At 36.4% G+C, this 14,993-nt stretch overlaps 1 protein-coding gene across 1 annotated transcript in view; it reads right to left on the minus strand.

Annotated features, from left to right (window-relative positions):
- Nucleotides 1-14,993, minus strand: part of SPON1 (spondin 1) — a 149,036-nt gene that overhangs the window by 98,022 nt on the left and 36,021 nt on the right. Inside the window, exons 4-6 of the mRNA XM_056493499.1 lie at nt 5,642-5,715; nt 4,890-5,012; nt 2,232-2,380 (exon numbers count right to left, since the gene is read on the minus strand). Of these exons, the coding sequence (XP_056349474.1) occupies nt 2,232-2,380; nt 4,890-5,012; nt 5,642-5,715 (346 nt within the window). The remainder of the gene's footprint in view (nt 1-2,231; nt 2,381-4,889; nt 5,013-5,641; nt 5,716-14,993) is intronic.

The raw sequence follows: 14,993 nt of genomic DNA on the forward strand, positions 1-14,993 counted from the left end.
ATATATCTGAGAGATATACTCACAATTCCTCTTGCAGCCTTTCAAGGTGCCAGCTCAGGAAGAAAAAATGATGATGCAGCAGATTTTTTTTTTACTTTATTATTTAAAATTTTTTGGTAATAAAATGCAAAAACCATCATTTTTTTTTTTTTTTTTTTTTTTAACTTTAATAAAACCTCAGTGTCATATAAAATCTGTCTGGTTACATAAATATGTGTCTATGTGCTTCCCCCAGACACACAGCAGATTCCCAAATCCCAGTGTGGATCTGGTAGAAGTGAATTAATTGCAGTGAGTGAGCTCTGAGTCCAGGAATTAAACAAAAATTGCCTTTCCTGAGTTTCCAAAACCACCAAAGCTGCTTGGAGAATGATTTTTAATAAATTGCATCCTCCCATCCACCCACAACACAAAGCTGGTAGGAGGGGAAAGAAAGGTAAAATAAAAATTAAAAATTAAAAAAAAAAAAAAATAAACAGCAAATATAATCCTGAGGTAGATTGCAACATTATCAAATTTCAAGGTAGGTAAAGATACTGCAAGGGACAAAGTGCAAATAAAATTAAAAATAAAAAAAAAAAAAAAAAAAAAAGGAAAATCCCAGCTTGATTTAAATGTCAGCTAATTAGCTCCTGGCATCACTCTGCTGTTTTGTTTGCAGAGTTTTCCCTCAAAATCTCTCAGAAATATCAGTACAGCTTAAGCTTATGTTAAAAAGAGAAAAAAAAAAAGTCTAATAAACTCAACAAAAATGTGCTGCACTGTTCTAGGTAAGATATTTATATTTATATTTATATTTATATTTATATTCATATTCATATTCATATTCATATTCATATTCATAGTATATTTATATATTTTATATATTTATACTATATTTATATTTATATTTATATTTATATTTATATTTATATTTATATTTATATTTATATTTATATTTATATTTATATTTATATTATTTCCTAATATTATTTATAATATTCACCAAGACTGTAACAGAAATGATCTTTTTCAGTACAAAATTGCTGATTTTCTTCATTCCACATGGGGCTACTGCAAGAAAATATTGATTTCCCAAGTAAGCAGCAAAACTGGCAAGTTCCATGTGGTATATACAATCCTCTGCCACAATTTTAATCCATTTGGGTTTATGTTATATTGCTGGGATAAAATCCAGCCAGTTTTCTGCATAGGATCATACTTTTTATTTCCAGGTAAACCAAGGTTTATTGTGGCTTAAAGAGAAGATGTATCCATGATCACATTTCACCCCCTGTTGAAATTGGTTTTTCCCTTTCATATTCCTTTTTTATCCCTTTTATATATTAAGTTATAAGCTGGTTTTATTTTATTTTTCTTGGCTTTGGGATTTTCTTGTCAAATGCACCAGCTGTTCTTGTACCATGATTATATACATTTAAGCATCACAAGAAAGCAAATTAAATTTAGCACACAAAGCCTCTTGCTATACAAGTTTTCTCCAAACAGTCTTTGAGGTTGTTTTATACTGTTTATACAAATATAATTGAATTTTTTTTTTTTTTTTATCTCTCAGTGTAACCCTTTATATACAACCTACCCTGGAGATCTTGAAATTCTGTGGTTCTAACATGCAGCAGTCACCAAAGGGAGAATGATTAATCAACAATATCATCTTGAACTCTGCTTTATTTTATTTTTTATTTTTTTACTTGAAGTGTCAAATATAGGAAAGATCCACACAAAAGCAGAAAAAGGAAAAGGAAAGTGCAGAGGTTAAGGAACAGATTATTTCCTTTGTGCAAGGGATAATTAAGGAAAGAATGCTTAATAATGATGAGCAGGGAAACACAGCACTTCAGATATTTGCACAACACAAAATGAGGTGACTTCATCAAGAAGCAGAATGTTGCATTCTGCAAAGTCAATCTGAATGATAAATAATCATTCCCTATTTTTGCTGTCTTCAAAGTTTTTTTTACAAAAGCTGTCCTGAAGAGCTGAGCTTCCCTTTGCCACCTCTGATTTATGCTTTATGTGGCACACAGATTTCTCAAGTCCAGAATGCTGCAGCTTACTTGTCCTTTCCTAGACAAAATCTCTTGGCCAGGGTAAGAATGAACACAGAACTTCTGCACTGAACTGAGAATTATTCCCCAAAATTACACTCACAGGCATCACCAGTGACAAACTGTTCACAGAAATATAGATGATTTTTTTTTTTTTTTAAATAGGCACAAAAATGCACCCACCTGCTGTCGAATTTCTTCTTCCATCTTCACTGGGGAGCCCAGCTCTGCAACCTGCTTGACACCTTCACTGGCATATCCCCCATATTCCCACAGGATGTAGTTCTTGGAGTGGGAGCTGCCAATGATGGCAGACCAGTGGTTGGTGCGTCCTTCCCAGGGGGAAAAACAGAACAAAATGAATCAAACACCCCTGAGACAGCCTCAAAGTGCAATTCCTGATTTGGGATCAAGTTTACAATGCCCCACAGTTGAGGATTTTGCATGCTGTGACTCCTCTCTGCATTAATACACATATTTAGGGTGTTAAGACTTCAGTGGCCACCCTCAGTTTTAAAAACAAGTTTCTTCCTTACTGACAGCACTGAAGAATTAAATTTTTCTGTCTTCACTTCTATATTCACTGAGTTTCCTGGCTCAGATTTCTCATAATCTAACAGCTGTGGAGCTAAGCAAGAGGATTCCCCTTCTTGTTCTTTGTTGAAGACAACAAGAAAAAAAAAAATATAAAGATGTTAGGGAAGTATGATGGAATTGAAAAGAGAATTGAGCAGAAATAAGGAGTCACAGAAGTCCTGGAAATAAAAAATGAATTCGTTTAAGTGACAAGTTATTCTGCAGATATATGGGCTTAGAGGAGAAGGGTGAGAAAATGAACTGCTCACATAAGCAGACAGCCTGGGAACAAGGCAAAGGCTGCAGAGAGTCAGAGTGATGGAGTGAGACAATATTTAACACTGCACTCCAAAATTTCCTTTGCAATGTGCAAGGCAGAGAGCAGCAGTAAAACCAGCTGCAAACTGAATAAATGAATGAAAAGTGAGTAATGGAGTAAATAAAAGGAATGCAAATGTAAGAGGTGAGAGGTGGAACAATGAAATTGAAAAGCACAGTGCAGGGGATTGTGTGAAGTCAGATGCAGGAACCTAATCATGGGAGGGTAGAAAACAGATCAGAAATAAAAAATGAACACCAGCAGGGGGAAAAAACTAGAAAAGTGTAGGAAGAAGAATAGATAGATGAGAACAGCAGCAAACAGATCCTTCCCCAGCCCTAAACTTGACCAAAATACACTTCCAGGGCTCTGAGGGGCATGTGGATTTCTCTTGTCAAAAATGGGTGATACCCAGAGAAAATAAAATGCATTAAGTGCATGTTCTTCAGGGTATTTAAAAGCAAATAAAAGATGCAAAATATAAAGTTTATGATCTGCTTTCTATTCCAGCCTTACTGATGGTACAAGAATAGAGGAGAATTTTTTTATGTGGTGGCTTGGCAAATAATTAGTGATTTACCACAGCCCACAATGAATAACATTTTATTTTAATGTAATTACTGCCCAAGATCAACACTTTTAAGAATAAAGCCAATGATGAGGTTTCATTTTTAACATCACTATATCTGGATGAAATTTCAGAAATTTTAATGCAAAACCTGTTCTTGCTGGGATTAATTGTGCCAGTACCAAATGGGTATTTTCTTTTTCACTTTTCCAGTGTAAGTAAAATACTGATTTCATTCACCATTTTCCATCATGCAGCCATACCCTCCATGAGCTCAGTGACTTGCATGTACAAGAAAAAGCCATTTACCCCCAATATTACAAAATTACAAAATTACATCACCAAGCCACAGTAACTTCCCAGCTTTCAGTCCTTTTCTCATTTTCCAGCCCCCAGCTGAATCCATGCAAACTGTGCACCTAAAGTTCACACTCAGCAGATATTTACATCATCCAGCAGCCCAAAAGAGCATTCCTGCAATTATTGGCTTTGCTTATTTTATTTTTTATTATTTTTTTATTTTGGCATTTGAACAATGCTGTGCTTCAAACCCAGCACAAGCAACTTTGCTTAGGCTGTTAAAACATGAGCTGCTAGAAACCATATTTGAGTTATGTGAGGATATTCTGACACTGTGACAACCATAATATTATTTTTAAATCAACATTAAAAAGCCTCTATAATAAACATCAGCCACAGAAAACATAATAAAGTTTAAAGACCTGTAAATGTGACTCATATTCTTAAATACTTTCCTGTCCATTTTTTCCCACAGGCTGTGGAGTCAGTAATGAAAGACCAAATAATAATACAGCATTTTGTAACTTCAGCTTTTTATAGGTACTTGGGCAACTGCAGAAAGCAAACTTGCAACAAAAGTACTGATTCTGTAGTTCAGACTCTTAAAAACCCAGACAGGGCAAGTTCAGGTGTTTTTTTATCTGACAAGACAAACAAGACAGCAAGATTCAAAACTCAACTAAATTTAACTGAAATAATTCAAAATACTTTGAAGTAAAACAAACTAGGCAGATTGGCACAGTTGAAAAATCAAAATATTCGTGTGTTGCCTGTCCTTTGTGGTTTTTGTCTTAAAACCTCTACATTATAAGTCACTCTACTTTCATTCAGGAAAAAAAGAAAGGAACCATTCTCCCCACAAAGATATCTGGCAAACACAATGTCAGGTGAATCAATAGGATGCAGTGGCAATGCACAGTGCAGAAAGACCCATTGATTTTCAATGCTGAGTGCCAGCAGGATTCCACACCTGCCATAATTTCCACTGCTGAGCTGTAAATAAGTGATGCTGCATCCCCCAGGCAGCTCCAAGCACACCAGAGCCCCTGTGTGGAACCAGCAGAAGAGTGGTACTCACGTGGGAAATCCTTGGGATGTGTTTTTTCTGACCAGTTGCCATAGAAAGTCAGCCTGTACTTGGCAGTACCACAGGCACAGCAGTCCAAAATTGGTTTGTCAGTCACTCCTTCTGAGGCTGAGTCTGAAAAAGCATCAAAGCACCCACTGGAAATGGCTCCAAACTCCAAACCAGTGAAGCTGCCACAACAAACACTCCAGGAAATAAATCTGACTTAAACATGGTTGGTTTGTTTATTTATTTAAATTTTACCATCAGACTAAACAACAACCCAGTATCTGCACCATATTTATAAGTGGATGGAATGATTTAAATCCTCAGTTTGGCATTAATATTTCAGTTATCTTCAGATTCAAAAAGGGGTTTCTTTCTGCTTGTTGTCTGGTAAGCTGGTCTCAAAACACATCAGGCTTGAAATGTCTCAACAGACAAAGCAAATGAATTCTCCAGTGGGATGCAATAACCAGCTGCAAAATGTAGGTTTAAGAAAGGATGAAACAGCCCAGGATTCAATAACAAAGTGAATTTTGGTATCACACAAAGAGCAGGGAACAAGTTTCAAGTATCACATGTAGGGGGAGAGAGGGAATATTTTATGAGAAGAACAGAACTGATTGGAAAATCCCAAATCTGAAACTATCCAAAACCTCCAAATTTTAATTTGACACAATGTAAAATATATAAATATATATGTATATAATATAAAAATACAAAACACAATGAGGTCAGAAAGACATTTCACTTTGCCTTACCTTGTTCACAAATTTTTTTGGTGAGAGAACCCTCGTCTTGAAAATAAATTATGCGCTTCTGCACAATACTGGCTCTGTAAAGGGGAGAAAAAAAAGTTGGAAATGTGTTTATTCCTTAAAGAAAAAAGAATGTAAGTGATAAATGACTGCTAAAACATGGTTATACTTCCCCCTGTACTGACAATTCAATAGGGGATTGCAGGTAAGATATTTTTATTTCTACTTGCATTTTAATTTCATCACATTTTGCAGCAAGCTGAAATGCATTTACCTCTAGAGAAGTGGTCACAGGCACATGGTGAGGACCTGTGCTCCTGAAATTCATCTGAGCATATTCAATATTTCCATCAAACCTTCTATTAAAATCCTGAAGTTGTACTCAATTTCAGTCAGAAAACAGCACAGCTACAGTGAGCAGCTGTTGATAGGAAATTACATGGCATTCTAAGGAGATAAGTACTTCTCATATATGACAGCAACTCAGTGCAAATATCAAGTAAAACAGAAGTTAGAAAAAAAAAAACTGGCATAAGGTGAAGTCTTTGAAAGCTATTCACAGGTTCCAAAAGACAAGCTGCTTTAAAATTAATTAAATCTGGAATATTATACTGAGGCTTATGGTTCAAACAAAATTTAAATTTCCAAGCTTCAATTCTTCACTTGGTGGGGGCTGGATATATTTAGTGCCAAATAAACTTTCTTTGACCATTTTTAACTACAACAATTCAATTCAATTCACAAGTACACATTCTTCTACAACATTTTGTGCCATCAAATGTTTTTAACCCTCCCAACAGCAAGGGCAAATTTCTTGCCTTACTTGTATTAGTTAAAGAATTATCTTAATCTTTCTAGAACTATTCCTCACTCATGACAGGTGAGGAATGAAAAAGTGAGAAGGAAAGTGAGGCTGGATTTGCTTGGATGTGTTGTTGGAACCTTCCTTTGACAACATCCCACCCATAAAATTATCAAAAATAAGATGTAATTTTGCTGTGCTCCCTTTGCCAAGATGCACAGGAGAGGAAGGAATCCTTCTTTTCACCTCACAAAGCACAAAGAGGTTTTGCAACCTGAAAAGGGTGCAAAAAACTCTTAAATCCTTCCTGAGAAGCCTTTTTCAGGGTTTCAAACAAGAAATAAAGGGGAAAAAATGAAACAAACACAAGTACCAGAAGTAGTAGGAAGGAATAAGAGCCCCATGGCCAAGCTGTGACAGTGGCACACTCCTCACTATTTCCAGCCTTCAAACTGAAAGCAAAAATCAAATGTAAATTTAAAGACTTTTTGGATGCTGCACTGCAAGGAGAAAAGAGATGGGGCACAGGAAATGCAGGCACAAGGAAAACCCCTCTCATCACGAGGATAATTAAAGAGATTTAACCCTGGAATTGGCTGCCTGGATGGTTTGTGCAACACCCATCTCTGGAAATATTCAAAACTTGATCATGTCCATGCCTTGGCAACCTGCTGAGGGAAGAACCAAACTGATGTTCCAGCAGGAGAATGGACTAAATTGTCTTCCAGAAGTCCCTAAATTATTCCCTTGTTTTAATCCAAACAAACACAAAATCAGCTGTTTGATAAAGATCTCCATTCTGCAGATAACAAAGGGATAACAGTCACCAGTTATTTGAGAAAAAAAAAAAAAAAAAAAAAAAAAAAGAAAACAGAGGAAGATTCTTTGAAGCCTGAAGTATTATTGTATTATTGTATTATTCTTTTTGCTGCAGTTAGCTTGTCACTGTAAAATGTCAAAGGAACAGCTCCTTTTCTAATAACAAAAGCTTCACAGTTTTCTGAGTCATTGTCTCTTCAGCTGTGTTTGAAACTACATAGTGAGCCAGTAATTTAAATTTAATTGTACTGCTTCCAAATGCACCAGGATGGGCACATTTTATGGCTGCAGAAATATCAAAAGCAGGCACAGAACTCTACAAATAATCATCAATAATTTTAAAATATTAACTGTTTTAATAATGAGCTTCTAGACTGAACACAGACCAAAACATCTGCTCAGTGTATTTGCAAGCTTTTATAGCTCCCTTTTTTTCTTTTTTTTTTTTTACTTGACATAATTTTTATTATTCTATAAAAATTATGATCTTTGGACTAAGAATTCTCTCCTTTGGCTTCAAGGCTTACAAAAAACAGCTAAAAATGGAATGGTGAACTTCTAGAGAGAAGCAAGAAAGCTTTTAAGAATTTACACAAGGTACAGATCAGTTTAATTTACATAAATCCTTCCCACCACTTCAAACATCCAGCCTGAATTTAATGGGAAAGGAGCAATGCAATGGTTTCCCTCCTATATTAATATGGATAAGTGGATCTTCAATTTCTTGTTGACTTTTTTTCTCTTTGACTATCAGAAAATGATGGATAAAAGAAAAAGGAAATAAATTTGAACTAAAAAACCTGTTTTGTTTCTCATTTTCTTCAAGGGAAGGCTACTGGATTTGTGCTCAAGTTTTTCCACCATCAGACTAAGGTGCAAAATTAGAAGGTACAGCATTTCTACACCTGACAGCACCTGCTTTAATAAAAAAAAACCAACCAAATGAATTGTCAAAAAATCCCATTATTTTTGTTTTTTAGTTCTCACATGAAAGGGAAAGAATATCTGGCTACTTCTGCAATATTTGCTTTGGCAGTGCCACTTTGGAATGTCCCTGTCCTGGCTCAGTTTGGGCTTGAAAGACTTCCATGGAATAAGAAAATCCCTCTGCAGCCCAGCTCCACAACAATTGTACCATCCTGCTGTGAAAAGCTCTGCCAGAGACACAAAAACTGCATTTGGGACATCAACAAACAGGAAATGTCATAAACCATAAAAATTCAATCCAGCTTTGGGAATGCTCCAGCTCACACCAGAAACAGAGGAGTCAGTTTGGGCTATTTTCCTTTTTTTTTTTTTTTTTTTTTTTTCTTTTTTTTTTTTCTCTTCTTGTTTTCTTTTTTTTTTTTTTTTTTTTTTCCATAGAAACAGCTTTAGATTGTTTTCCTCACTCCTTTTGTCAAATCCTAGCATGAAAAGAAATACTCTTATTTGAAATTACCTGTGTGGGTGTAGTGATGTGACAAAAGAAGTAAGGAAGAGGATTTGTAAGGATTGTTCCCATGACATTTCTCAGGCTTACATCAAAACCATTAAGTACAATATTAGAGTTACACCTGAATAAAACAGTTTTTGTCAGAGCTGCTGAGGATACCCCAAGTTTTACTTGGATGTTGAGAAATAACAATAATAATCTACTGAGGTGCAGATGAGACACTTTTCCTGCTGTGAGTTAACCTTGTCTTGCCCTTCTAGAAACCAAAATTATTTTCTTTAATTATTTCATGCCTCACTGATTTAATTACAGCATGATAAGTTGTTTCCCCACCCAGAAAGAGACTGAGAACAATTAACAAGATGTTAAGTTTGTTTTCTTTTTGGGGTTTGTTAGGTTTTTTGGAGAGAAATTCTAAATATAACATTTACTTTAACACTAGGAAATGATGTGAAAACCACGAGTTTACATCTGCTGTAATTTTGTTGATGCCACTGGGTTTTGTCATTCTAATGCTTTATTTAGGATGCTCTCATTTTATTTCCTTCCATGTTTTCTTTTTTAAAAAAGCCAACCCTGTGTTTCTGTCAAGGTCAGGGAAAGCACAAACTTCCAGAAGTCTGCCAACAGAATTCACTCTTTTTTCTAATATTTAGGAGATTTTTATTTTAAAAAAAATTAAAATTCCTCTTAAAGCCTATACAACCCTTTAGCCAATAGATATCCACCAATTTTTACTGACAGTCTACTTGACAACCACATTCTTCAAAATAATTTTCAATTAGGGAAGTGTGCTGTGTCAGCCAGGACAGGCTCCACCTACACCACTGACAAGGCTGAACATCCTAAAAATTTGCAGCAAACTATTTATTTTTTAATGCATAACTTAGAAGCTAAAACAAAAGATGTATTTTTCCTTGTCCTTCTGCAGGGTTTGTTCATTAATTTATTTTAAGTGTGTTGTTAACACAGTTTAAAGAAACCAGCCAGACTTGATATTTGATGTTGGATAAAACACAGTTTTAAGATGAAGTTTACCAGTGTTGCCATAATTCCACAAATGTGGAATCCCTGAACAGGATGAGGATCTTTTCTCCAATAGTTTAGTCCCATGAAAAACAATAAAACATGTTCACTTCTAAAAACTTCAGTACATAAATACACACCAGAATATCCTTCTTCTGTTTTATTAAAGAAAAAAAAAAAATTAAGCATGAGAACCCAGTTAACAAAGCCAAAAAAAAATCTCCAAAACTTTAGAAAAAATTGTTCTAAATTTTTAATATTTATAAAGGATGAAGTAAAAGAATTTGAAAATAAAACAAAAAATAACACAGCAGTCATTCTCCCACTGCTTTTAAAAGTTGCCAACTAGCAATATATTGAAATTATGTTTAAATGAGTAAATTATTTGCTTGCACTGAAAAAAATTACTGATTTGTGAATAGTAAGGAGCAGGAATCTAGTCTGGAATAAAATATTTGATGTTTTCATATCCAAAAAAAATCTTCACTTCATTTGAATTGACAGGAGCCTGAAGGTGAACGCCACAATTAATGTGACAAATTAACACCCACTGAAACAAAGATAACTTAATCTAATATTAAAATGCTTAACACTGCTTCTTCAAAGAGACCTTGCTGTGATGAATGCATTTCCCTGAGGAGGTTTTTGATGCAGGGTTTTAGCAGTGGAGGTTGAGGAGTGGAACTGGAGCCACCAGAAGGGACACAGATCTCACCTGTCAAGAATTAATTCCTGACACAACTGAGCCTCATCTACCTGGGCTGCTCTGCCAGCTGAAGATGCTGGCTGCTCATGCTCAAATGAAAGAAAATGAAATTAAATAAAAAGTGAAATAAAATAATGGACCAACACCAGCCTTGCTGTTGGTAACTTTCCCACTTCCCTCTTTCTCAAGGGGTGGTACATTGGGAAGAAATTCAAATTGTATTTAAGGAGCACGCTGCTCATGCAACACCTAATTATCCAAGAAATATGGAATTAATCCATTGAATTCCTCTACATTTTAGGGCTGTTTTCAGCAAGGTTCTCCCCTTATCCACCCATTGTTCAACATCTGCTCATGGCTAAGAGCTCACACAAGAGCCCTGCTTGCCAAAATTCCTTGCAGCGGGGATTTGCAGCAAATAGTGTTGCCAGGTTTTGGCACACAGGTTTTTGGAGAATGCAGTGGCAGGGAACCTGTATATCAGGGTTTTTGGTCTCCCCACTTCAGCCCTAAAAATGCCAAAATCACACAAGCTGCTCGTGTCTGATTAGCTGCCAGCTAATTAGCAAGGGCACTGACTGCACTTTGGCTACAGCAGAGCAAGAAAATGATGGAGAAAGAATTGAACACATGGAAACCAGAAAAAGACTGTCAGAAATAAGGAAAAAGCAGTGTTGAAGTTACAGGAACAGGTAGGAAATGGATCAAAAACTGCCCAAGACATGCACAGGAAGGGTGAGAACCAAGGCCAGGCATCTCTCTGCTGCAGCAGAGGATTGCCAGACTATATCATATTTAAATTAATTTATATTTATATAAATTATATTTATGTTCTATTTAAATTACAAACAATTATATTTAAATTACAAACATTAACCCCCCTCCCCAAATCACTCTGGGGTCATGAAACTCCTTGGGAGATTGTGATCCCTTTCTAGGGTGATTTTAAGCATTTTCTACACAGCAACAGGGAGAGGAAACAAATCCTGGCAGCCCCAAGGAGGTTTTTGGCTCAGTGGGGTTCCTGAAGTCCTGTTGATCCAGATAAAGGGCAGCATTTCACAGGGGAAGTGATTACAACTGTGCTTAGAGGAGCAGGGATTAAGCAAAAGATCCAGAGTCTGTATCTCCCTCCATCATCAGGACAAGGAGAGCACATGAACAAGAGCATTAAAGGAGCACTGACAGCAATGACAGGGATTAAAATGATAAATCACCCTTTATACTGAGCAGGCATAGGCTAGGAACTGGAATTTGGCCCTACCACGTTTTATTTGGAACAAAAGTGCAGCTAATTAGATTCTTAACTTCATCAGAAACTCCAAGAGGGAGATGTTTTAATGTGGATAATTGAAATACATCAAGTGTGATTAGGGATGCAGGAGGAAAAAGAGATTTTCATTGTTCAGACTGTGGAAAAAAGCCAGGGTGCTCCTTCAGGCTCCTGCATGGGACTCAAACCTTTATTGGCTTGAGAATGACAACCAAGCAGTGCCAGACAAAAATGTAAGGTGCAACTGTGTGATTTTGTTTATTATAGAGGGGAGTCATTTCTTCCCACCAGACATTCAAACTGAAAAGGAGACAGAAAAAAAAAATTGTGTGCTTTGGAAACTAAATCCATAAAATTACCAAATATACAGATGTTGTGAAAATCTAGATGTGTCCTGTGCCTCTGCTGGGTGACACTCCAGTGACACCTGAGTGACCTTGCCCTGAAATCAATCACCAGCTTCAGGTTCACTTAGTCAGAAGGGAACTGCAGCCTGAATTTCTTATGAGGCCTGAGTGGCCACTGGAAACCCAGAAAATTGTAAGGACAGCACTTAGAACTTTATTCCCACTGAGTCACTCACTGAAAAAGACAGTGCAGACAACACATATCCAAGTACCTGTCAAATTTGCCTCCTCTTCTTACTTTGCTTGCTTGCCTGAACACATTTAGCATTTTGTGAGTAGAATTGTGTGGCAGACATACAGATTACTGTTATAAAAGCAGGAAGAATGCTAATTATTTGTTTCTTTGCCACATTGAAGACAATGTTTGGGCCACAATTAATTCAGAGAAATTAGATAAATGCCTTGTGTCAATATTTTGCTGTCTAAATTAAAGCTGATGAGCAAGACAACTTCTTTAGGAGCAACCATGAGATGGTGGTGCTTCAATACCTTTGCATGTGGAATCTATTTTTTTATGAGCTTCTTGTATCATCATGCATCCACAGACACAGGCCTGTGACCCTGCCCTTTCTGCAGCAAATGAAACCCAGAAACCATTAAAAAAAAAATCAAAAGTGCTTTCTGGTGCACAGCATTCTGCTGGAGCAGTGAGCTGATGGAGCAACAAATCCATTTCTTTGGGAAAGGAGGGCAAAAAGTGTTCAGGCTGCTGCTGTTCAGAGAGCAGAGACACTTAATGCATGTCTAATGATGTAGAAAAGATGGAAAAAGTGGGTGCCTAATTACTGCAAGGAAAAGAAAGGAATGACCTGCCCAATTACTGGTTGGATTTAATGTTTCAATCCTTGCACAACAGCCTTGAAATTGCCAACCCAGGTAACAAGACAACAATCAATTCCACAGCCAGTCCATGCAAAGAACAATTCCTTTTCTGGGTGGCTTTTCTGCCTTTCAGGATTTCTAAAGGACTGCAATAATACAAACAGCTGTGCCTTTAAGGAAATAAATCAGAATTGATTTTGTGGTGCTTCAGATGAAGCAAAGAATCAAGATAAATGCAGTGCTCAGGTTCTGAGACCCTTGCTGGTATCACACACCACTCCTAGGGACTCCCCAAACTCACATGAGACTTGAAACACTGTTCAAGCCAAGGAAGGATGACCAGAATCCAGCACCTTGTGAATTCATCCATTTGCCTTTCATGCTGTGACAGAGCTGTGCTTGGAATTGGGACTGCAAAAAGGAGCTCTGCAGGGATGCTCTGGATTTCTGTGGGGCAGAAACTTCCCCCAATACTTACACCAGCCTGCCAGAAAAATCCTTCTAATGGAAATTTCATCCCACAGGTGCAGTGTAGCTTCTTACATTTAACTACTTCCAGAATACCATCCTGAAATCCTGACTGGATCATGGAGAAGGAAGAGCTGTGCCACATTTATGGCTAGTTTGAATTGGACTTAGCAACATCTAGGAATTAGCAGTGTGCTGGAGGGTTGAGAACATTCACTGCTCAGCTACATTCTTTTATCTGGGTCAATGGACACGTTGAATAATGGAGGATCTTGCCAAAAATGTTCTAACAGCAGGTTCTGTGAAAGCCTCAGTCACTAGGCACAGACTGGATAAGATCATTTGTTACTAAAACTAAAAATTAACCACATTACACCACTTATCTTTTTAATGACCTCCTTTCATCACTGCTGTTCTCAATTTGCCCTTCACATTCAGTGATGTGCAATGAGAACATCACCACACAGTCAGAAAAGATATTTGGGCCCAGTGCTGGTTTCAATACAAAGACCAAAATCTTTTTATCTGTGACCTGCAGAAATACTGTGACATTCTGACTCATGAATAAAATACAGATTTGAAAAATGTATCACATTCCATTAAAAGAAAGCCTTCAGTTCCTGACACAAGACAAATCAACTCCTTAACTTGAATTATCATGCACAACTTCAGGCAATTATAAATAAAAAACTGATTTCAAACGTTCTGATGTCAACAGTCTCTGTATGTTTCGAAGGGAAATCAAATTATGACTATCATTATTATTTCTATTCCTTTTCTCTCTCTGTTTCCCCTCACAAGATGACAATGGCCTTGGAGTCAAATTAAACATCTGTTTGCAAAATAAACCAGAGTGCTACTGGCAGCTGCTGCCAAATGGCAAATGTCCTACAGCTGTCAGGCTCCTAAATTAACTCTGATTTTCATTACAAACAGCAGACAACAAGCAAATTACAGAGCTGATTTTTTCTTCCCTCCATCCCACTATTTGAAATTTATGAAAATGCAGACTCTCCTAGAGATTCAGGAAGAAATCACAGTTTACTGTTTTGTTTCTCCACTTGCAGGGAGAAAAAAAGTCAGAAAAAATCAGATTTAAGTGTAAGATACTTCACAGAACTCCTCTCCTGATGTGTCTTAAATCCTTTTTTTGCATTTTCCTCTAGGATATGTAAATAGAATTAATAATTCATTGAGGGTTTATCATTCTCTGATACAAATTTTGTCAATGAGGAAAACCTTTGAAAAAACATTTCCTTGATTTTTCAAAGTCTGGAGAAAACACAATGATAATCAAAAATGTAACTGATATCAATGTCTTGTCACAAGGCATGCTGAACTTTCCCAATGAAACAAAACACCATACAAATGAACCTAACTAGATTTTATAGAATTACTTTAATTATTTAATTAATATTATTAATTATTTAATTATTGCACCATTAAACAGATTTTCTAGAAGAACACAAAATTACAGAAAAATCCACTTATAACACTTTCCAAATTACCATGCTCCCACTGTAAATATAAAGGAATAATGTTAAACCTGTGAGAAAATGGGAGTGAAATGGCTTTTGGTTTTCAATGTAGATGTGGC

This window comes from Oenanthe melanoleuca, chromosome 5 (assembly GCF_029582105.1).
Source record: "Oenanthe melanoleuca isolate GR-GAL-2019-014 chromosome 5, OMel1.0, whole genome shotgun sequence".
NCBI classification, from domain to species: domain Eukaryota; kingdom Metazoa; phylum Chordata; class Aves; order Passeriformes; family Muscicapidae; genus Oenanthe; species Oenanthe melanoleuca.